This window comes from Bufo gargarizans, chromosome 1, assembly GCF_014858855.1.
Source record: "Bufo gargarizans isolate SCDJY-AF-19 chromosome 1, ASM1485885v1, whole genome shotgun sequence".
Lineage (NCBI taxonomy): Eukaryota > Metazoa > Chordata > Amphibia > Anura > Bufonidae > Bufo > Bufo gargarizans.
The window spans coordinates 6819066-6844445 of NC_058080.1; the positions used below are offsets into that span (position 1 = coordinate 6819066).

Sequence of the window (25380 nt, forward strand, 5' to 3'; positions counted from 1 at the left end):
ACTTGTGACAAAAAATAAAAAGTTCTATGAACTCACTATGCCCATCAGCGAATACCTTAGGGTGTCTACTTTCCGAAATGGGGTCATTTGTGGGGGTTTTCTACTGTTTGGGCATTGTAGAACCTCAGGAATCATGACAGGTGCTCAGAAAGTCAGAGCTGTTTCAAAAAGCGGAAATTCACATTTTTGTACCATAGTTTGTAAATGCTATAACTTTTACCCAAACCATTTTTTTTTTGCCCAAACATTTTTTTTTATCAAAGACATGTAGAACAATAAATTTGGCGAAAAATTTATATATGGATGTCGTTTTTTTTGCAAAATTTTACAGCTGAAAGTGAAAAATGTCATTCTTTTGCAAAAAAATCATTACATTTTGATTAATAACAAAAAAAGTAAAAATGTCAGCAGCAATAAAATACCACCAAATGAAAGCTCCATTAGTGAGAAGAAAAGGAGGTAAAATTCATTTGGGTGGTAAGTTGCATGACCGAGCGATAAACGGTGAAAGGAGTGTAGTGCCGAAGTGTAAAAAGTGCTCTGGTCATGAAGGGGGTTTCACCTAGCGGGGCTGAAGTGGTTAAAGTGGTTGTCCAGCTTACTAAGCGATGGCCTATCCTCAGGATAGGCCATCACTATTTGATCGACGTGGGCTCCAACACCCCACACCTCTGACAATCAGCCATTTGGGTGTAGCTCTGGCACAGGAGGTTGGCAGAGCTTGTCACTGCAGTGCTGCTCCTGGCGCTGGAGCTACACCCAAACAGCTGATCAGTGACAGTTCAGGGTGTCACACCCCTGTCGATCAGCTACTGATGGCCTATCTTGATGATAGGCCATCACGTAATAAAATCTGAACCCTTTTAATATATCCTGTTTTAGTTAAACCTTCCACTCTTTATATACATAATAATTACTAATATACCAGAATCTGACTATCTAGGGATGAGAACAGTGTGCACAGCCATAATTCCAATATAATGTACAGTATATACTTTTATACTCGATTTTTACTTTGTGCCGTAAATATCTGATCAGTGGCTGGGACCCTTACCATTACTCCATGCTCTTTCTTTATATTTTCTGCATCTCCATACACTATAATACAGTCATGTGAAAAAATTAGGACACCCTTTGAAAGCATGTGGTTTTTTGTAACATTTTTAATAAAAGGTTATTTCATCTCCGTTTCAACAATACAGAGAGATTAAAGTAATCCGACTAAACAAAGAAAACTGAAGAAAAGTCTTTTCAAGATCTTCTGTAAATGTCATTCTACAAAAATGCCTATTCTAACTGAGGAAAAAGATAGGACACCCTTGCCCCTAATAGCGAGTGTTACCTCCTTTGGCTGAAATAACTGCAGTGAGACGGTTCTTGTAGCCATCTACCAGTCTTCGACATCGGTCTGAGGAAATTTTACCCCACTCCTCAATGCAGAACTTTTTCAGCTGTGAGATGTTTGAGGGGTTTCTTGCACGTACAGCCCTTTTCAAGTCACCCCACAGCATCTCAATGGGATTCAAATCTGGACTTTGACTTGGCCATTCCAGGACTCTCCATTTCTTCTTTTTCAGCCAATCTTTGGTTGATTTACTAGTATGTTTTGGGTCATTGTCATGTTGCATGGTCCAGTTCCGCTTCAGCTTTAATTTTCTAACTGATGGTCTCACATGTTCTTCAAGCACCTTCTGATACACAGTAGAATTCATCGTGGATTCTATGATGGTGAGCTGACCAGGTCCTGCTGCAGCAAAGCAGCCCCAAACCATGACACTTCCACCTCCATGCTTCACAGTTGGTATGAGGTTCTTTTCTTGGAATGCTGTGTTTGGTTTACGCCAAACATGTCCTCTGCTGTTGTGTCCAAATAATTCAATTTTGGACTCATCTGTCCAAAGAACATTATTCCAGAAGTCCTGGTCTTTGTCAACTTTATCTCTGGCAAATGTCAGTCTGGCCTCGATGTTTCTCTTGGAAAGCAAAGGTTTCCTCCTTGCACACCTCCCATGCAAGTTAAACTTGTACAGTCTCTTTCTGATTGTAGAGGCATGTACTTCTACATCAACAGTAGCCAGAGCCTGCTGTAGTTCTCGAGATGACACTTTAGGGTTTTTGGAGACCTCTTTTAGCATCTTGCGGTCTGCTCTTGGGGTGAACTTGCTGGGGCGACCAGTCCTGGGCATGTTGGCAGTTGTTTTGAAAGCCCTCCACTTGTAGACTATCTTCCGGACAGTGGAATGGCTGATTTCAAAATCTTTTGAGATCTTTTTAAGTCCCTTCCCAGACTCATAGGCTGCTACAATCTTTTTTCTGAAGTCCTCTGACAGCTCTTTTGCTCTCACCATGGTGCTCACTCTCACTTCAACAGTCAGGAGCACACCAAACTAAATGTCTGAGGTTTAAATAGGGCAAGCCTCATTCAACATGCAGAGTAACGATCTACTAATTATGTGCACCTGGTGTGATATACCTGTGTGAGATCTGAGCCAATTTAAGAGGGAATACATGTGAGGGTGTCCTATCTTTTTCCTCAGTTAGAATAGGCATTTTTGTAGAATGACATTTACAGAAGATCTTGAAAAGACTTTTCTTCAGTTTTCTTTGTTTAGTTGGATTACTTTAATCTCTCTGTATTGTTGAAACGGAGATGAAATAACCTTTTATTAAAAATGTTACAAAAAACCACATGCTTTCAAAGGGTGTCCTAATTTTTTCACATGACTGTATATAGTGATTGCATGAAATCTCTGGATTAGTGAGGGTCCCATAATTATGACATATACAGTATCATTATATCAATGAGTGTTTTGGATGGAAACCCCTATTAGTGCTGTATTGATTCATAGGAAGCCAAAAACGAATACCCTGAGAGGTTTGTCCTGAAAGTGAATGTTTACCCAAAAATGCAGCAATGATTCATTTGATAAGATATGTTTCTTTTGTTTGGAGCTCTGATTTACGCTTATACAGAATTTCCAGGAAAAAAGTCCGACACCACTAGAGGGAGCATAGAAGCTTACTGCATACCTGTCACGGACGTTCCCGTGGCGGGTACTAGGAGATCGGAGAGACTGGCAACTCGTGGGTTAAATTGACAAGTTCACTGTGGATCTTATTGTGTCTGTGTTTTGGTGAATGCCACACCCCTTACTTCAGGTGTTGCTTGTTGGTAATTTACTTTTCCCATAAGTAGCAGCTTCTTATGGGTTTATAGATTTTCTTCCTGCCTTCTAACTAGCTGGTCGGTTGTACTCTGCGGTGCTTCTGGAGTTGCCAGTTTTCTACTTTCAGATAAGTCTGGGCCTGAGACAGAGACTTCCATTCATCCATCTGGGGAGGAATGGGTTGTCTCTGGTCCTAACCTCATTCCAGGGCCTTATAGGGATATAAAGTCTTAGGTATACAGCATATGAATATTCCTGCCTTCAAGGTCTATTCATATTGATAGGTAGTTAGGGCCCGGATTAGGGTTGTTTAGGAGGTGACCTGTTCCTTCCCTAGTTTCCAGGGCCAGTTACTGTTCCCCTTCCCTCCTGTGTTTAGTGTGGAGTTTTTCCCCCCACACTGATCGTGACATTATAAACCACCGAATAACCGTCATTTTGTTGTCTGTATCAGTTCAGCCATGGATGTTATCGCTGCACTGACCGGACAGCTACAGGGGCTGTCTCTGTAGGGGCTGTCTCTGGAGGTGGATGACCTCCGCTCGACCGTCTCACAGATGCAGAGACCACTGTTGGCTGATCCTAGTAGTGGTTACCTGACCTGTACTGAACCTAAATTTGCTCTCCCGGATAGATTCTGGGGGGGGGGGGGGGGTGATACATTTATTCGGTTCAGGGAGGCAAATGGTACTTTAAGTTGCGTCCACACTCATCTGGGGACGAGAGCCAGAAAGTGGGTGTGATTATTTTGTTGCTTGAAGGGGACACCCAGTTTTGGGCTTTTTCTCTGCCGATCGGATAACAGTCACTCCGATCAGTAGATGCATTTTTCAGAGCTTTAGGTCTCATCTATGATGACCCGGACCGAACCTCCCTGACCGAGACTAAATTACGCGGCCTGCGTCAGGGAGAGCTTTCGGCGGAGATCTATTGTTCCGAGTTTAGGAGGTGGGCTACGGATACTGAGTGGAACGATTCAGCTCTCCGTAGCCAGTTTCGTCAGGGATTATCCGAGAGGCTGAAGGACGCTTTAGCCTTTAATGAGAATCCTGAGTCTTTGGAAGCCGCTATGTCTTTGGCTGTACGTATTGATAGACGCCTAAGAGAGAGATCGAAGGGCCCACTCTCTCAGGACGTTCTATTACATAATGTACCGTATTCCTTTGACTCTTTGGGTGAAGAGACACCTGAGCTTATACCTGGGGATGAACCCATGCAATAAGGGGGAGCAACTCCGGGATCTGCTTGCAAAAGTAGGAGTCGCAAGCAGGGAGTATCTTTTTTCTGCGGTCAAAGGGGACATTTTGTCAATATATGTCCAAGCATTCAGCGGCAAAAAGAGAAACAAAAAGGGGCGTCTAAATCCCATCTGACTATCGGAGGTGTGAGTGGGGAGTCAGAGAATGTGCTTTTGTCCTTTGCTGGTAGTACCCGATTTCTCCTGACTGCCGAGGTGGCAACTATCGATTGGCAAGCTAGGCAGATTATGGATTGGGATGACTATTGCATTGATAATTGTCTCAATACATCCTTTTCTGTGGTTACTACTAAGGCTGTACCCTCTTTTATATCTGAGTTTGCCAATGTGTTTTCTGAGAGTGGATGTCAGGATTTACCTTCCCATCGGGAATATGATTGCCCTTTCAATCTTATTCCCGGGGCTAAATTGCCTAAATCTAGGTTGTATAATCTTTCTGAATCTGAAAGGCAGGCCTTGAGAGAATATATTGCCGAGAGTTTGAAGAAAGGGCACATAAGCCCTTCCAAGCCTCCACTGGCTGCAGGGTTTGTTTTTGTAAATAAAAAAAAAGATGGAGGTCATCGGCCATGTCTGGATTTTCGTGAACTCAATCAGATTACTATCCACAATCCTTACCCTCTTCCTTTCATTCCCGATTTGTTTAACGAGATTATTGGTGCCAAGGTGTTCTCCAAATTGGACTTAAGGGGGGCATATAAACTGTTTAGGATCAAGGAAGGGGATGAATGGAAGACAGCTTTTAATACTCCTGAGGGGTACTTTGAGAACCTGGTCATGCCTTTCTGGTTGACCAATGCCCCGGCGGTCTTCCAACATTTTGCGAATGACATCTTTCATCACCTGGTGGAGAGGTTTGTGGATTACATTCTTATTTATTCTCCTGACATGGAAACACATCAGAATCATGTGAGAAAGGTGTTACAGATTCTAAGGGATAATAAATTGTTCGCAAAATTTGAGAAATGTGTTTTTGCGGTACACGAGGTGCAGTTCTTGGGCTACCTGCTGTCATCTTCGGGTTTTTCAAATGGATACGGAGAAAGTCTGTGCTTTATTGGACTGGGATCTTTTAGGATTCACCAACTATTACGGAAAATGTATTAAGAATTATTCGACAATAGTAAAACCCTTAACGGACATGACTAAGAAAGGGATAGATGTCTCTGTATGGTCTGATTCGGCGTTGCAAGCCTATTCTGCTATCAAGGAATTCTTCTCTTCTGCTCCCATATTGGTACAGCCAGATGTGTCACAACCATTTATTGTGGAAGTGGACGCATCCAAGGTGGGGGTAGGAGCAGTTTTGTCACAGGGCCCCATCACCTGGTAAATGGCGACCATGTGCATTTTTTTTTTTTTAAACTATCCTCCTCTGAGAAAAATTATGATGTGGGTAACAGAGAGTTGCTGGCCATTAAATTGGCTTTTGAGGAATGACGTCATTGGTTGGAAGGGGCGATTTATCCGATCACGGTATTCACCGATCACAAATATCTGGCTTATCTGGATTTCCACCACACTGCCAGTTTAGCTGGGGAGTAGTATAGGCGATAGGCTGTAAAAAAAATTGGATATTTTTTGTGCTGGATTTAGGCTACACGACGACATTTGTCACGCGACATTTTGTTGCACCAATGTCGCGCGACAATTTTTATAATGATAATCTATGGTGTTGCACTGCGACATGCGACACGCTGTGACTGCGACACCACAGTAGCAAAAAATCCAGCACAACACATGTTGCAATGTAGTTGTTCCCTATGTGTCGTGCGACTTATTGTTGTCATGTTGCCCTAGCCTTAAAGAGTTCTTTTTAAAAAATTTAAAATATCTGCTCTCATTGATGTTTCTTCATCAGCTCTACCACCCCAGGCCAGTTTTTTTGTAGAAGAAAAGGACATTTCTTAAAAATTTATCTTACTAGACAATTATCAATACAAGAGATGTTAGTTTTTTCCCTTTAACCCCATTACCTTGACAGTGTATCTGAAAGTTTTTCAAGACCTTTCTTTAAAACGACTTCTTTGTTAATAGTATGATATAATAATCTTTATTTATATAGTGCCACTATAGTCCTCAGGGCTTTACAAATTCTGAGGGTTTATGTACAAAACAAAAGACATCACAACGTAACTGGGTAATATACCACTGAAACACTAGGAGTGAGGGGCTGCTCTCAAGAACTTACAATCTAAGAGATATAACTGAAGATAGTAAAAGAAAGCCTTATCCAAGAGAAAATAGCTTATCTTCATTTCTTCAAAACTGAAGGTGGATTTACACCTGCAGATTGTCGGGAATGAGAATTCGCAGGAATCTGCCCATATAAAGGTGCCACGATCACCCGATGAACGAGTGAAATGCTCATTTCATTGGGTGATCCTGTCGTTCATGCAGGCACACCATTCATCGTTTCTGGGAAGCAGATGTCTAAACAGCAATCTGCTGCCCAGAAACAATGCAGCTGTATGAGGATGAGTGATTGCAATAGTGACCGCTCGTCATCATACCGTGGAGGTGATCGCTGCATGTAAATACAGTGGTCTTTATCACTGAACGAGCAGCTGACTGTCAGGAAGGAATGCTTCCTCCCCGACAATCTGCTGCTGCTCGGTGCATCTTAATTGCACCTTAAGAATATTATTGTTTGAAAAGATTTAGCCTAACCAATTAAAGGGGTATTCCTGTCACAGACAATGGGGGCATATCGCTAGGATATGCCCCCATTGTCTGATAGGTTCGGGTCCAGCCCCTCCCTGGCTGCTTTGATTGACAGGACCAGGCATTAGCAAAGCAGTGAGGGAGGGGCTGGCCAAAGAAAGGAGCGGAGCTTGGGTGCAACAAGATCAATGGTAACACTTCCATTGCACCACAGGTCTAATTTGTTAGAAAACGTGGAAATGGAGCCTCGGCTCAACAAAAGAGAAACAGCGTTTTAATCAGGTGAACCACAGCTATGTGTCTATGCAAACAGTTTGATAGGGAAGTCGCTGGTGACATGAGTTAGGACTGTGCAGCACCTGAAATCCAGGACTTCTCTGCTGGTATGGGATTGTTGAGATGACTACTAGCTCTTTTGGGCCACCTTGCTCCATTCATTCATGCAAGTGGGAAATGAAGTATAGCCCGTGTGGTCTGATCGGTCTGATTTGCCGAAAAAGTGCTCGCGGTGAAAACTATTTCTCAGACCCAGTGCATCTTAGCTTAGTGCTTATGGAGATGCATAGAAATGTAGTACTCAGTATTAGGTAAGCGGTCTTAATATGGCAGATCGGTGTATAGGAAGCTGATCTAGGAAGCAGAATTTCTTTAAGTAGAATATATACAGAATTTCTTCTAGTTCTGACTTTGTTCAACATGTTCCCATCAAGACTGCAGAGTAAGCAGGCGTATTAGAGAACTAATTGACGAGGACTGTGAGTCATTTACATCTGCATGAACAATTGAGAATGGCCCTTAGGACTTCTCAACATATTGGGAACACTTAGCCCTCCATTCACTTACTGATTGAATCACTTTGCTACCACAGCTGTTCACAGCAATGACCAGGAAGCATGATAGAAGACGACAGAGCGCAGTTCAGTCACTCCATGAAGTTTGTCAGCTTATCTTGTACAATATGATGTTTTTACATAAAATAATGTGTGGTAATAAAAAATATGAATTTCGTTTATTGAGGACAATTGACGTGTGTGTATATAATATCTGGTTGTACAGTTATATAAAATAATGCATACATCAGAACTAGCCAATTATTCATAATACCACTGATATGACTGGGAGAGGAGCAGGTTGTTTACCACTCCAGTGGCATCTCCCACAGTTGGGAACTCCTCCTGCTCTTATCCTCCCTCTTTTTGAATCTCCTCACAAGTCTAGTCAGCTATTCCAACGGTTACCAATTTTCCTGAACTTAGCACCACCCTTAGGACAGTTTTTGACGAGCGTGTTCACTGTGTCTCTGCCCAACCTCAACGGTACTCACATAATGCAGTCAGTACAAATGATTACAGGTGAGGTCGGGCAGAGACATGCTGTGCGGTCTGGTCAAAGGAGCCGATTTCACCACAGGAATTTGTGCACAGAGAGTGTTTTTCACACAGTGAACATGCTCGTCTGAAACTGGCCACATGTTCAGGTGTTTTTATGTTGTTTTTAAAGTCAAAATCAGGCATGGATAATACCAGAAGATCTATCTTCTGTACTTTTTTCAATTCACTCCTGACTTTGTCTTCAAAAATTTCATAAAAACCCTTGATTACCCTAACCCCACTCCTGATTATCCTGGCCACTTCTGCAAACTACCATTTTGGTCTCACCCCTCTGGGTGTCTGGCATCCTTTTCTTGACTGCTATTCTTGTCTAGCATGATGAGCATCAGATGTGGGTCATGTGTGAGCATTGTCTCTTGGTCTTCAAAAGGGCCAGTGCACACTATTCACCCTTGGCTTCAGCTAATGCCCAAGTCCCCTAGGCTTCTTAAGCCGTCTTTCAACATAGCCTGATCTGTTAGGTTATTTTGGCTCCTGTGTTTTCAAAAATGTGTTGTTCCTGTTTCATTTGATATCAACCCAGCTTGTGTTCTTGACCCTGTCTTCTTTTCAGCTGCCCATCCTACCCTCTGCCTGTCTACAGCTTGTGACCGAATTCTGTTGACCAGTGTACAACCTGACTACTTTGGGATTAGCAACATGGGGATTCCCATTGGGAAAGTCCATGCCTCCTTGCAGAGGTTAAGGGTGAAAATTAAACAATCTGTTACGCTATGCTCCCTTGTTTAGCCCTTTAGAGACCTAATGGGTCCATATCACCTCATGGCCTTTTTGTCACGCTCTAGTGTGGGAGGGAAACTCCCACACCGAACATAGGAGAGAAAGGGAAAAGGAAATAAGGCCTGAAAACTAGGGAAGGAAGATGAACACCTCCTAGTGAAAACCCTAATCAAAGCCGTGACTATCAGTATGAATAGACCCCAGAGGTAGGTGAGTTCATACACATTAATACCTAAAGTCCTATCTAACCCTAAAGAACCCTGGTACTAAAAAAGTAAGAATGAATGGGATGGGAATTAAACTTCCTTTATTTTATTTTTTTACGCTGAATGTATGGACATACTCCGATAAAATGTCCCTTCTGTCTGCAGAAAAAAACACACTCCCTTCTTACGACCAGTATGCTTAAAAGCGGATCAAGGAGTAGCTCCCCCTAACTGCATGGGCTCTTCCCCAGACCTAAACTCAGGAGTATCTTCACCCAAAGTGTCAGAGGAGGACGATACATCATGTGATAGTACATCCTGATAGTGGGGGCCCCTAGATCTTTCTCTCAGGCGTCTATCAATGCATATGGTAAGAGACATAGCAGCCTCCAGAGACACAGGAGTTTCATGAAAGGCCAAAGCGTCCTTAAGCCTCCCTGATAAACCCCGACAAAACTGGCTACGGAGAGCCTGATCATTCCACTCAGTGTCCGTAGCTCACCTCCTAAACTCAGAGCAATAAATCTCAGCAGAATGATAACCCTGACGAAGGCAACACAGCTTGGTTTCGGCCAGGGATGTCCGATCCGGATCGTCATAAATAAGACCCAAAGCTTCGAAAAATTCATCCACCGACTAGAGAGACCGCGATCCGGTTGGCAGAGAAAAAGCCCATGACTGTGCATACCCCTTAAGCAATGAAATAACCACACTGACTTGCTGTTTCTCATCCCCAGATGAGTGTGGACGTAGCCTAAAATACAGTTTACATGCCTCCCTAAACAAAATGAAATGATCACTTCCCCTAGAGAATCTGTCCGGGAGGGCAACTTTAGCGCTCCAGATAGGCCTGGTTTCCACCACCAGGACCAACAGCCTGTGGTCTCTGAACCTGCAAGACGGTTGTGTGGGGATCATCTACTTCCAAAGACAGCCCCTGTAACTGTCCTGCCAGTGCAGCAATTAGATCCATGGCTGCACTCGAACAAACAAAAACAAAAATGACGGTTTGGGCGGTTTATAATGTCACGCTCTAGTGTGAGGGGGAAACCCCCACACCGAACATAGGAGAGAAAGGGAAAAGGAAATAAGCCTGAAAACTAGGGAATGAAGATGGACACCTAGTGAAAACCCTAATCAAAGCCCTGACTGACTACCAGTATGAACAGACCCCAGAGGTAGATGAGTTCATACACAGGAATACCTAAGGTCCTATCTAACCCTAAGGACCCTGGTACTAATGACAAGAATGAGACATCCTGTTCCTCCAAAAGGAAGAATGAACGGGAGTCTCCCTAAGGCCTAATACAAAACAACAAAGAATTGCAGCACACAGAAAAGCCAAAATACAAAGGGAAAAGGTAACACTTAACTTTCAAGAAGTTATGGCAGCACCAGGAACTCAGCCGAGATCCAAACACCAGCTATCCACAGGTCCAACTGAAGCTATAAACCACACACCATTGTGGGAGAGACAACTATAAATGACCACAATAACAACACCTGGAGGTTAAGGGTGTGGCCAGTACCAAAAACAACACAGACGCCCATTGATCCACAAGATAAACATGTCAAACCAAACCACGTGTTGCCAGTCTCAAAGATCTCCTGCTACTTACTGTCGCGGGGACATCCGTATTTCTCGGTATGTCCGTGACACTTTTACAAAGTTGTATCAAGCACTAGTTCTCACAGCACACTTTCTCTGCATAAAGCCTAAAAAGTGGTGCCACTACAGGTATTCTCCATTGTAATTGCCTGAAAGCAGCACAGGCTCTACAACATTCCCAGCATATTAATGATAACAACATAGAGGTGATAAAAAAAAGGGTTTCCAGCCATACCAAATGAATGGAATTTTGAGTACTGGTCAAAATTTTCGGTATATCTCCTAGACGTAGGAGCTCTTCCAAGATCCAGGCCTCCTGTGACATAATTGCATTGCTTTCTAACACACTGATGACATGTTGTCATTGACTTGGACAACCACAAATTGCTATCTAGCTTTATATCTATTAGTGTACTAGGTTTATGTGCTAAACTATTTACTGGCATAAAACATCAGGCAGAATGTCCCTGGCCATTGCGAACAATGTGATGGCACAAATATTTTAGTATTCTGTAGTTGCTATTGCATCTCCTCCAGACAGCTTCCTGCAAATACGACTATTGCCAACTAATTATCTATTTCCTTTTTGCAGTGGGCAGGAGTTTTCTCACTGCTTGTGACCTGCATGCTGCCGCACATGGCAAGTCATTATACTCTCCTGTGCCTTAGACCTTCATTTATAATTCTCCATTATCCAGACCGTGTTTTTTGGGATCAAGAAAGTGAACAGGAGCTGGATTATTCTTAGCAGTGGTATGGTGGAACATGCAAGAATACCATTACAATATGAGCTACATAAAGGGATGATGGGAATGTGTCTGCTGGAGATTCTCTTTAATAACCCAAGTTTCACACAGTTCCTTTATATAAACTGCCTTATTTGCAATCTTTTTTTTTTTTTTTTAACTATAATTTCAATAGAAAGGTTTCCTTTGTACCATGTACACTAGTAATAATATTACTAACATGTTATATAGGATTGACATTTGAGAAAAGGTTGAAACAGGAATTGTTCTTGTGCTACAAGTTTAACATTATTTGTATTAATTCATAATTAAGTTGAAAAAAATAAATACCCTTTTTAGTGACCTCTCGCTTTAATGAAACCTTGCTCACCGATAGGGAAAGCATTAGCTAACCATTAATGTGAGGGCTCAAAGCCTGGGGGAAAGACGAGTGCAATCACAGAAGGAGCTAAAGAGATTCTACAAGGAGCTGTATTTTTATAGAAAACCGCACTTCTACTGATGAAGGTCATTTACAGCCTTTTAACAGGAATGTCCCTTAGCTACTCATTTCATGTCCATCCTGTCCAAAAATATCCTTTTCTAATCAACCGCTGCACACACAATTAGTTTTCTGACATATGTAAATCTTCCCTCTGCTGGGAAATAAATAATTTAAGAAGCGATTGTGGATCTCGTCAGTATTTAATGCAGATTAAACATCTCATTAATACAAGTAAAGGCACAAGAAATCTGGAAATGAGTGAGATAAAAAAATAAATAAAGACTTCCCTCCCTTATTGTTTTTTTGCCATCTGCAGGAGCCAGAATGCAAAATTTTTAAGCTGGGGTCCATCTGTCCATAAACTCCTCTATTATTGGATCGGAACACCCATGAGGTTGAATTAGCATAAGGCCTCATGCACACGACCGTTGTTGTGTTCAGTTCCGTATAATGGGGTTCCGTTGTTCCGTGATCCGTTTTTGTTTCCGTGTGTCTTCCTTTATTTTTGGAGGATCACCAGACATGAAGGGAAGTAAAAAAAAAGTCTAAGTCAAGTTTGCCATGCAAATGATAGAAAGAAAACAGACGCGGACGCGGATGACAATCTTGTGTGCCTCCGCGTTTTTTCACGGTCCTATTGACTTGAATGGGTCCGCGAACCGGACAGACGCGGATGACAAACGGTGCATTAGCCGAGTTTTTAACGGACCCATTGAAAGTCAATGGGTCCACAGAAAATCATGAAAAACGGAACAACGGACACGGAATGAAACAACGGTCGTGTGCATGAGACCTAAGTCTAGCTTGCCATGTCACCAGTGTAGACAGATCAATAGAGGAAGGTTTCTGCTGCAGCAAGCTGCCTAAGGACTTATTCAAACTTCAATGATTATAGTGTATGTATTGAAGCACCCCTTTGGGCAGCCCTTGGTAGGTGGGGTGTATGGTGGTTCTCACCTCACTATGATGCAGTGCCTCCACCTAAATCTTGCTTGGAGCTCTATAGGATAGCAGGAGGGTCTTCCTCTTCTGCCAGTGGCCAACTTGGGAAGCCCCTGCCCAGCTCAGTGCACACTCGCCCCAGTCTAGCAATTAACACAGTACGAACGTTGGGGCCCGGTTGCAGAAAACATTGGTGCGCTAATTTTGGTGTACTTACCATTGTCTTGCCTGGGAACCAGCTGGGGGCTGCAGCATTCAGAAGCTTGGGTGGCAATGGAGTTGGGGGCAAGATCCTCATGGGATACAGGCTTGGCTGTAGTGGTAATATAGCAGCTGAGCTTTCTCTTCTAACACTGGAAACACAGGAGCCGTCTGGGCTGTGCTGTAGGGTTAATGTAGCAGCTGAGCTTTCCCCTCTAACACTGGAAACACAGGAGCTGTCAGGGCTGTGCTGTAGGGTTAATGTAGCAGCTGAGCTTTCTCTTCTAACACTGGAAACACAGGAGCTGTCTGGGCTGGGCTGTAGGGTAATGCAGCAGCTGAGCTTTCTCTTCTAGCACTGGAAACACAGGAGCTGTCAGAACTGTGCTGTAGGGCTAATGTAGCAGCTGAGCTTTCTCTTCTAACACTGGAAACACAGGAGCTGTCTGGGCTGTGCTGTAGGGTTACTGTAGCAGCTGAGCTTTCTCTTCTAACACTGGAAACACAGGAGCTGTTGGGGCTGTGCTGTAGGGTTAATGTAGCAGCTGAGCTTTCTCTTCTAACACTGGAAACACAGGAGCTGTCTGGGCTGTGCTGTAGGGCTAATGTAGCAGCTGAGCTTTCTCTTCTAACACTGGAAACACAGGAGCTGTCTGGGCTGTGCTGTAGGGTTAATGTAGCAGCTGAGCTTTCTCTTCTAACACTGGAAACACAAGAGCTGTCTGGGCTGTGCTTTAGGGTTAATGTAGCAGCTGAGCTTTCACTTTTAACACTGGAAACACAGGAGCTGTCTGTGCTGTGCTGTAGGGTTAATGTAGCAGCTTAGCTTTCCCCTCTAACACTGGAAACACAGGAGCGTCTGGGCTGTGCTGTAGGGTTAATGTAGCAGCTGAGCTTTCTCTTCTAACACTGGAAACACAGGAGCTGTCTGGGCTGTGCTGTAGGGTTAATGTAGCAGCTGAGCTTTCCCTTCTAACACTGGAAACACAGAAGCTGCCAGGGCTGTGCTGTAGGGTTAATGTAGCAGCTGAGCTTTCCCTTCTAACACTGCAAACACAGGAGCCGTCTGGGCTGTGCTGTAGAGTTAATGTAGCAGCTGAGCTTTCTCTTCTAACACTGGAAACACAGGAGCTGTCTGGGCTGTGCTGTAGGGTTAATGTAGCAGCTGAGCTTTCCCCTCTAACACTGGAAACACAGGAGCTGTCAGGGCTGTGCTGTAGGGTTAATGTAGCAGCTGAGCTTTCTCTTCTAACACTGGAAACACAGGAGCTGTCTGGGCTGGGCTGTAGGGTAATGCAGCAGCTGAGCTTTCTCTTCTAGCACTGGAAACACAGGAGCTGTCAGAACTGTGCTGTAGGGCTAATTAGCAGCTGAGCTTTCTCTTCTAACACTGGAAACACAGGAGCTGTCTGGGCTGTGCTGTAGGGTTACTGTAGCAGCTGAGCTTTCTCTTCTAACACTGGAAACACAGGAGCTGTCGGGGCTGTGCTGTAGGGTTAATGTAGCAGCTCAGCTTTCCCTTCTAACACTGGAAACACAGGAGCTGTCGGGGCTGTGCTGTAGGGTTAATGTAGCAGCTGAGCTTTCTCTTCTAACACTGGAAACACAGGAACTGTCTGGGCTGTGCTGTAGGGTTAATGTAGCAGCTGAGCTTTCTCTTCTAACACTGGAAACACAAGAGCTGTCTGGGCTGTGCTTTAGGGTTAATGTAGCAGCTGAGCTTTCACTTTTAACACTGGAAACACAGGAGCTGTCTGGGCTGTGCTGTAGGGTTAATGTAGCAGCTTAGCTTTCCCTTCTAACACTGGAAACACGGGAGCTGTCTGGGCTGTGCTGTAGGGTAATGTAGCAGCTGAGCTTTCTCTTCTAACACTGGAAACACAGGAGCTGTCTAGGCTGGGCTGTAGGGTAATGTAGCAGCTGAGCTTTCTCTTCTAACACTGGAAACACAGGAGCTGTCTGGGCTGTGCTGTAGGGTTAATGTAGCAGCTGAGCTTTCCCTTCTAACACTGGAAACACAGGAGCTGTCTGGGCTGTGCTGTAGGGTTAATGTAGCAGCTGAGCTTTCCCTTCTAACACTGGAAACACAGGAGCTGTCAGGGCTGTGCTGTAGGGTTAATGTAGCAGCTGAGCTTTCCCTTCTAACACTGGAAACACAGGAGCCGTCTGGGCTGTGCTGTAGGGTTAATGTAGCAGCTGAGCTTTCTCTTCTAACACTGGAAACACAGGAGCTGTCTGGGCTGTGCTGTAGGGTTAATGTAGCAGCTGAGCTTTCCCTTCTAACACTGGAAACACAGGAGCTGTCTGGGCTGTGCTGTAGGGTTAATGTAGCAGCTGAGCTTTCCCTTCTAACACTGGAAACACAGGAGCCGTCTGGGCTGTGCTGTAGAGTTAATGTAGCAGCTGAGCTTTCTCTTCTAACACTGGAAACACAGGAGCCGTCTGGGCTGTGCTGTAGGGTTAATGCAGCAGCTGAGCTTTCTTTTCTAACATTGGAAACACAGCAGATGTCTGGGCTGTGCTGTAGGGTTAATGTAGCAGCTGAGCTTTCTCTTCTCATACAGAAGCTGTCAGAACTGTGCTGTAATGTCTGCACAGAAACAGGGAACACTTCTGTCTGTGGAGATCTCTCAGTCTTTCCATCTCCTGCCCATGCTGCTGTCTCTAAGATGGCTACTCTTTCTTCCTTAGCCATTCCCCCGGTCCCCCTGCTATTGGCTGCAGGGAGGAGCAAGTGCTCATGGGATTTGTAGTCCACTTCGCCTCAGAAGAGTCTGCTCTAATGCCTGCTGCTGTGAGTCCCTGCTTGTCATTGGCTGCAGCATCATCCACTAGACCCACTGCTTTCTCTGTAGTGGTTACAGTATATTCAGATGTCCATGTTTTTCTGGGGCCGATTGGTCCACAGGAAAAATAGTGTGGCATGTTCTACTTTGGTTCAGTTTGCAGACAGAGGGCACCCATTCTATTCAATGGGTCCGTGAAAACCACAGACTACACACAGAAGCCACCCATGTGTAGTCCATTTTTCACTGATCTATTGCAGAAACAATTACTTCTAAATTTGTTTTAAAAAACAATTGATCAACCATAGTGAAAAAAACACTGACTGAACTCGGATCTTTACGAATACAAAACTTGCACTGACTTTTTGCATTCTCAAAATGGATACGGACCTGTAAATAAACCTTAGCATATGATATATTTCAATGTTGCAGTAGTGGCACTGTAAAGAACCTCACCATTACTGAACTGCAGCCAAGTCCATGTAATTTGTGCCCTGTTTTGTCCATGACAAATCCACAATCATGAAATCTACAGTGTAAAATCATGGCATGCACTTGTGTTTTGTCAGAGACCAGTAATGGTTTAGTTTTCTGCATTTTCCATGATGGCCCAAAATTTCTGAGATTTTAGTCTCATCTGACCATGGAACCTCCTTCCATGTGTTTGGGGAATCTGCCACATGCTGTTTTGGCAAACTCCAAATCTGTTATCTTTTGTTTTTCTTTAACCAATGTTTTTTTTTTCTGGTCACTCTTCTATAAACTCCCCCTCTGTGGAGTGTATGGCTTATAGTGGTCCTATGGACAGTGTCTTAGTTAAATCTCTTATTAAAGTGATTGTCTCACTTCAGCAAATTACGTTTATCATGTAGAGAAACTCAATATAAGCCACTTTCTAATGTATTGTGATTGTCCATATTGCTTCCTTTGCTGGCTTGATTAAAGGGGTTCTGCCAATCAGAAGCTGATGATCTATCCAGAGGATAGATCATCAGTGTAAACAAAGTGCAGAACCCCTTTAATTTTTCCATCACATTATACACTGTTCGTTTCCATGGCTACGACCACCCTGTAGTCCAGCAGCATCGGTCGCGGATATGCTACAGCTTCTGAGCACTTACCCAGATGCAGACATCAAAAAAAGTGCTCTCACAGTTCCTAAGAGACGCCTTTGGTATTTGTCAGAAACAAACGTAAGATTGGATTTTTTGGACGAACGTATTACTCAGGCTGTTAAGGAAAATATGACAAAAAATTTAGAAACCAAACCTGCAAAGAAAAAGGAAATGAAACGATTAGAAGGTAAAAACCTAGTTTTTGAAGGTAAAGACCTGAGCCATTTCGTTACTAATAAAACAAAGACGTTTTTTGAATTGTTTGGGATCCACGACGTGACAGGATACTGCAGTGATTCTATAAGAAGCCATGTGAATGCTCTTAAGGTGGTCAATGATACCGCAGAAAGAGGACTTGCTCTGATAAAAAAGTTTAAGGAATCAGTCAGAGACAAACAACAAAAACAAGCATCACAGAAAAGTTGAGCATCACAGAAAAGTCGTTGCAAAGCTAAGGGATTGCATCGGTCAAAGTTGAGTTAATATTTACAAACAAAGTTCATATAACACTAAGACACTACCTATTAATCTTAGTGTCTAGTTTTAATATTATTTTAGGTTGGGGTTTCTAGTTTTCCCAATAAAAATAATTAACATTGAAAAATCATATTTTTTGCCTACTTTTACAAAACTTATCAAAGTGTGCAACCTCTAAATATTATCCAATCTTCTTGGCATATATATCTTTTACATCACTGAGACTCTGGGCGTAAGCAAAGTCTGCAAAAATGTTAAAAAAAATTCCCATTACAAAGTGAAACACCCTATTGTACACTATAGTAAAAAGTGTGAAACTATGCACACTCCCACTGTCCCAGCCACCAGAGAGGTTGCCACTTTTTCCTATAGTGTAAAAGCACAACCACCGCTGCTGTATTGTAGAGTGGTAATAGCCATGGAAATAAGCAATGTATAATGTGATGGAAAATGAATCCAGCCAGCAAAGGAAGCAATTCGGATAAAAATACATTAGTAAGTGCCTTGTATTAACTTTCGCTACATGATAAATGCCCCTTGCTGAAGTGAGACAACCCCTTTAATGCCCCTCTTGCCCGGCCTGTGAGTTTTGGTGGGGGTCTTCTCTTGTTAGGTTTGCAGTTGTGCCATATTCTTTCCATTTCGTTAAATGGGATTTAGTGGTGGTCCATGGGATGTTCAAAGTTTGGGATATTTTTTGATAATATTATTCAGAAAGGGGTAATCCTAAAACATAACATTTATTTGTAATACAGATAAAATATATGGTGTCCAAAAAATAGTGTGCAAAAACGAACATTGGGATAGAGGGTAGTGGACCCCCGATTAGTGCAATCATCAATATCCCAAATGAAATGATACAATAAATAAAGTGCATGGCGGCACTAGTAACCAGTAAGTCCTACCGGTACCAAGGGACGGTCACCAGATCCTTCCCCAAAAGCTGAAACCGTATCATACCCATCTAAGGATGATGTCCAGTCAACTTGAAGATGGCAATGATACACAGCTATGTAGGGTCCCTGTTCAAGCCCTATGGCTAACTAGCCATTCAGCCATGATACTAGATGATAAGTAGCAGCCTGACTACAGGGCACTCGTCCTAACAAGGATGACCCCGTCCGGAACCTATCCCTTGGTCCCTTGGAGTTTTTTTTTTCTCAGGCTATGAGCTGAGCGCTGCGATTGGCCAGCGCTACAGCCTGGGAGAAGGAGACACTGGCAGGCTCCTCCCAGTTGAGCCTAAAATCTGAAGCTACCGGAGCCTATACCGGGAGAACGGAGCGGCGCCCAGGGATAATAGTAAGTGCAGGGAGACCCCCGGGCGCCACTCTCCATGTCTGTACGCTTAGTTTAGATTTTTTATTGTAGTGAAAGGTCCTCTTTAACACAATCCACACAATAGTCGGAATAGCTTTGCTGCCCGTGTTGGCGGCTTCATACATTTTTGTATTGTGATTTAAAGTGAGGGAGCTTTTACCTGGAAATACATTATCTTAAGGACATCCTGAGAAATAAAGTTTCTAATTCACTCTAGTCCTGGGATTTTTAAATGTATTTTCTAACACTTTTATGATGCCTGGAACAACCTGCTAATCGTCTGTAAACAGTAGCTGGGGCGTCTGAAGCTGCTGTAAATGACCTATTGTTTAAATCTCATTTTTATGTTTAACTTTCTTTTTAAATCATTTTTGGTGATGTTATTTTTTACTTTCCATGTCAATATTTATATTTAAATAAAAACCTGCAGTTTTCGCATTCGCCACTAAACCTAATAATAGGCGCCACTTCTTGGTCTGTGCAGATCACTTTACTGCAGTTACCTGCTTATCTACAGTATGCACAGAGGTGATATCATTACAGGCAGGATTAGAATGACAGATAAGACAGGATCCACCATTCACAATAGGTGATTGGCTGAGCTTATCTATTCCTTCCTTGTACAGTGACCTCTGCACAGGGCACAGAGCAGGCCTAGAAAACTCTCCCATAGGAGTCAATAGGGTCAGCTCCAGTCCATTGTGTCTATGGACTATGGGGCTGCCGTAAAACTATTTTCTTAATAGTTTTAAATGTTCTTAAATGCTGTTAAGAATGGCTCAGGCAAGATGGCCGCCTCCGTTCAGGAAATAGATAAAAAAAATCTGCAGGAATTTTAAGGCCCCTTAACATTGGGCAGATTATCACTAATGAACGTTCATATGGACACTTCTTAGTGATAATCGGACAGTTTCCGGCGCTGCTTATTACCCGATGAACGAACGAAACGCTCATTGATCGGATAATATAGTCCTTGGTGTGGACACCTAAATTATAGTTTGTGGGCAGCAGATCGTGCTATCCAAACAGCTCTCTGCTGCCCACAAACAACGATTCAGTATGTGGACGAGCGATGGCATTAGCGATCACTTCTCCCCATACTGTGGAGGAGATTGCTGCATGTAAATGCATCGGTCAACTCCACTAACAAGCTGGCAATTGTATACTTGTATGAGGAAAGATTAAAAGAATTGTATTTAGTCTTGAGAAGTCTAAGGGGAGACATGATAAAACGAGTTTCCCAGGAGTTTGAAATTAGGACCTCTCCTCAGAATAGGTAATCAATATCAGATCAGTGGAGGTCCAAAACCTGGCACTCCCACCTATCAGCTGTTTGGAGAAGCTCCAGCGAGCCAGTGAGTGAGGTGACCTCCTCTTGAGCCAATGAGGAAGTCAATTGAATTGGCTTGGGCTGCAATACCAAGCACAACCACTTTACATTGTAAGGCGCTGTGCTTGGAAAGCTATGGCGAGGCCACATTGCTCACCGCAGTGCTGCAGCCTCTTCAAACAGCCGATTGGTTGTGGTGCCGGGTGTCGGACCCGCTCCAATCAGATTTCGATGACCTATCCTGAGAATAGGCCATCAAAATTGAACTCCTGTAAACCCCCTTAACCTATATAAATATATAAAAGCTCTTACAAATTATATGGTGAAAAACTGTTCAATGTAAAATCCCCTCTGTCTCTGTCTATAGAAAAACAGGTACAACCTCCATAGGCAACGGGCCTCTTTACCATAAGAGCTGTGACTCTATGGAGTGATCTACCTGAGGAGGTCATCACAGCAGAAAATGTGGAAGGCTTAAATGATGTCTTTGAACAGAATAACATTAACAGGGCTCCGTTCTGCAATTTTTCGTAATGTGTGCGAACCCATTCATTTAATTGGGGCTGCAAAAGATGCAAACAGCACACCGCGTGCTCTCCGCATCCGTTGTTTCGTTCCGCGGCCCTGCCAAAAACATAGAGCATGTCCTATTCTTTTCTGGATAAGAATAGTTATAGTTACCATGCGGAATGCACATGGCCGGTATCCGCAATTTACAAATCTTCAAAACACTATGGCCTCCTGAATGAGTCCTTATGGAAATGTATTTGATTCTGGTATACCACTCCCCTTCCCTTCATCCAAATCCCCTCTCCCTCTCTTGGTGGAACTTGATGACCGTATGTCTTTTTTTCCACCATACTGAGTAACTATAATTTTTATGGGAGACAGTTGTAGACATGATTTGTGACCTGTGCAAAGGTCATTGAGCAGGGAGGGGGAGTAGATACACTGTGACCATCACCTATTAAGAATGGTTTATATAGGTGTAATCTTGCCTGTGATAACGTAAATATACTGTAGATGAAAAAAAAAAAAAAAAAAAAAAAAAAATATATATATATATATATACAGGGTGGGCCATTTATATGGATACACCTTAATCAAATAAGTTTGATGTGTCACATGACCTTCCTATTGAAAAAACAAAAGTTGGATTCAAAATGGCCGACTTCAAAATGGCCGCCATGGTCACCATCCATCTTGAAAAGTTTCCCCCCTCACATATACTAATGTGCCACAAACAGGAAGTTAACATCACCAACCATTCCCATTGTATTAAGGTGTATCCATATAAATGGCCCACCCTGTATATATATACTCACCTAAAGAATTATTAGGAACACCTGTTCTATTTCTCATTAATGCGATTATCTAGTCAATCAATCACATGGCAGTTGCTTCAATGCATGTAGGGTTGTGGTCCTGGTCAAGACAATCTCCTGAACTCCAAACTGAATGTCAGAATGGGAAAGAAAGGTGGGCTGCAACAGCAGAAGACCCCACTGGGTACCACTCATCTCCACTACAAATAGGAAAAAGAGGCTACAATTTGCACGAGCTCACCAAAATTGGACTGTTGAAGACTGGAAAAATGTTGCCTGGTCTGACGAGTCTTGATTTCTGTTGAGACATTCAAATGGTAGAGTCCGAATTTGGCGTAAACAAAATGAGAACATGTATCCATCATGCCTTGTTACCACTGTGCAGGCTGGTGGTGGTGGTGTAATGGTGTGGGGGATGTTTTCTGGGCACACTTTAGGCCCCTTAGGGCCAATTGGCCATCGTTTAAATGCCACGGGCTACCTGAGCATTGTTTCTGACCTGTCCATGCATTCATGACCACCATGTACCCATCCTCTGATGGCTACTTCCAGCAGGATAATGCACCATGTCACAAAGCTTGAATCATTTCAAATTGGTTTCTTGAACATGACAATGAGTTCACTGTACTAAAATGGCCCCACAGTCACCGGATCTCAACCCAATAGAGCATCTTTGGGATGTGGTGGAACGGGAGCTTCATGCCCTGGATTTGCATCCCTCAAATCTCCATCAACTGCAAGATGCTATCCAATCAATATGGGCCAACATTTCTAAAGAATGCTATCAGCACCTTGTTGAATCAATGCCACGTAGAATTAAGGCAGTTCTGAAGGCCAAAGGGGGTCCAACACCGTATTAGTATGGTGTTCCTAATAATTCTTTAGGTGAGTGTATATATGTGTGTGTGTGTGTGTGTGTGTGTAGCATGAGACTTAATTCAAAAATATTTTCTGATAGATTCCCTTTAATTCTAAGAGCGGAATAGCCTGTTGGGTCTACACAGAGGCCGTATAGTGAAGAGCAATCTTATATTAGCTCTGCAGTCTTTCAGTTTCCATTAGCCATGTTTGCTAAAGTGTAAAGCTATCTGCGATGTGTCCTGCAGTAATGTCCACCATGTATTTATAGTCTGCACAAAGACCTATAATAAAACACTGCCTGTTTGACTTTTGCCAGGAGGATGGGATGCAGATGGGAAAGGCCTCAATATCTGGGATACGTTCACTCATCAGGGAGGAGATCGAGTTTTTAAGAACCAGACTGGAGATGTAGCTTGTGGCAGCTACACACTGTGGGAAGAAGATTTGAAATGCATCAAACAGCTTGGATTGACTCATTACCGCTTCTCTCTTTCCTGGTCACGTCTGTTACCTGATGGGACGACAGGTTTTATCAACCAGAAAGGTAATTGTTTCTTACGGATACAAGGTTGAAGCTTTAATCAAGGTTATTGCTATTGTCTGGCATAATTAATTCTGGGTGTTCACCAGCATCAATCTATGTACGGGTGCAAGCGGAAGATCAAATAAATGGTCTACGGTATGTTTCCTGTCTGTTACTACCATGTCCTAATTAGAATTATATGTCATGGATTGACTTGGCGGAGCTGCTACGTTGTCCGTGTGGTCACCATTCACATGTAGAAAATGGTATGACATTTGCAATCCGGGTCGATTGTAATCTCCACATAGAAGAAGCGTTATAATACAAAGGAGTATTACAGCATAGTGCATAATAATAATAATGAGAGTAGTGCTAGGACTACACGTACATGCAAGTCCCGGACCATAAATGATGAACTGATACACTGTTATAACGATGTAGCCTAAAGCAAGGCATAGCAGTTTTTATAGCCCTCGCTAATTACTCACGAAGGGGGTACATCATAAAGTAACCAGAAGAATAATAATGTGCACAAGTAGTCCCGATGGAGCAGTGGATGGATATGTATATTGTCATTCCATTAAAGGGACAGAGATTTTATTTATTTTATTCCCTTATTTAGCGCTACTATATTCCACAGCACTTTACATCACGCTGTCCCCAATGGGGCTCACTAAGGTCCCTATCAGTATGTCTTTAGTGTGTGGGAGGAAATCGATGCAAACACGGGGAGAACATACAAACTCCAGGCAGATGTTGTCCTTGGTGAGATTCAAACCTAGGACCACAGCGCCGCAAGACACCAGTACTAACCACTGAGCTACTAAGCCCACATCTCTTATGGGATTCTGTAACTCCCATAGACATGTATAGAGCAGCAGTGTGCACGCTCATCCATTGCTTCATAAAAGCTCCTCCTCAAAGTAGTCATGCTAGTGAGGAGAACCAGGGAATTCATGGTGAGTGTCCTATAGGTAAGGTCCCCAGCGATCAAAGATTTGCCACCTAGTCTGCTGTAATAAATGTTTTTTGTGGGAACCCCCTTTAAAAAGTAGATCCTCACCTGTATAACCTCTCACTTTTAGAAGATAGCAGTGTTATTTTATTTTATTGTTTCACTTTCATTACAATAAAGAGGCAAAGGTGGTCTACTTTATGAACAGATTGCATTATCATTAAAAAGGCTGGTGGCACTACCATTGAAGAAAAAATAACAAAAAGACCTTGTTGTGGTCCTAATGATCAAAATAGCTAAAAAAGCTATGATAAAAGCCCTGTTTTGTTGAACATTATGCTCCCATTGAAGTCAGCCAGTCACCATTAACATATTTTCACCGTAAAGAGGACCTTTCACCGCTCCTGACTGTTTAATAGCTTCCTGCATTCCCCATGTAAGAACAATTCCGGAGCATCTATTCTTATGTCTCTATGTTGCTCCATTCCTTTATTATTTCTACTAGAAGTTATGAATGAATTGCTAGCAGTCTGCAGTAAGGGAACAGATGGGAGGTAACCAGTAGGGGGTGTGACCTTGCACATACTCACTCTATCCATTCAGTGCTGCCATTGTCAGACTGTGCAGGTAGACCCCCAACTGGTTACCACCCCTCTGTACCCTTACTGCAGACTGCTAGCAATTCATTTATAACTTCTAGTAGAAATAATAAAGGAATGGCACCACATAGAGCCATACGAATAGAGGCTCCAGAATTGTTATTACATGGGGAATGCATGAAGCTATTAAAACAGACATGTCAGGAGTGGTGAAAGGTCCTCCTTAAAGAGAACCTATCACCTTTTCTGACATGTCTATTTTAGTAACTATTTGCATCTCCCTTGTAATAACAGTTTTGGAGCATCTACTCTACTCTAATTTTGGAATCTGGTTGACAACCAAAATGGCTGCCATTACAGCTCCCACAGAGGGTGTTACACAGCTTTTTCAGAATCCTGTATGGCACATATATCTAGCGATCCATGAATACATCATATCTGCCTAGTTAGTCATGAGTCAGGTTGCCCTGAAGAGCAATAAGAGCTGCCTTCTTCTGCATATATTCAGTAACAAAGGGGGCTCACTGGATTTAAAGGGGGTGTCCCGGCCACTGGCACTTGAAACTGTATTAGATGCAGAAGGCGCTGTCCACTGTGTAGTGGCTGTCCTCTGCTCTCGTTCAGTTAATATATTAGTAGCTCACCACACAGACTATGGATAAAACTGGATGCCAAGTGCACTGACGATGCTCTCAGTACCT

General features: G+C 43.0%; 1 protein-coding gene across 1 annotated transcript in view; it reads left to right on the forward strand.

The window, feature by feature from the left end:
• Positions 1-25380, forward strand: part of LOC122938632 (cytosolic beta-glucosidase-like) — a 109051-nt gene that overhangs the window by 62991 nt on the left and 20680 nt on the right. The window contains exon 3 of the mRNA XM_044294288.1: positions 22919-23146. Within this exon, the coding sequence (XP_044150223.1) occupies positions 22919-23146 (228 nt within the window). The remainder of the gene's footprint in view (positions 1-22918; positions 23147-25380) is intronic.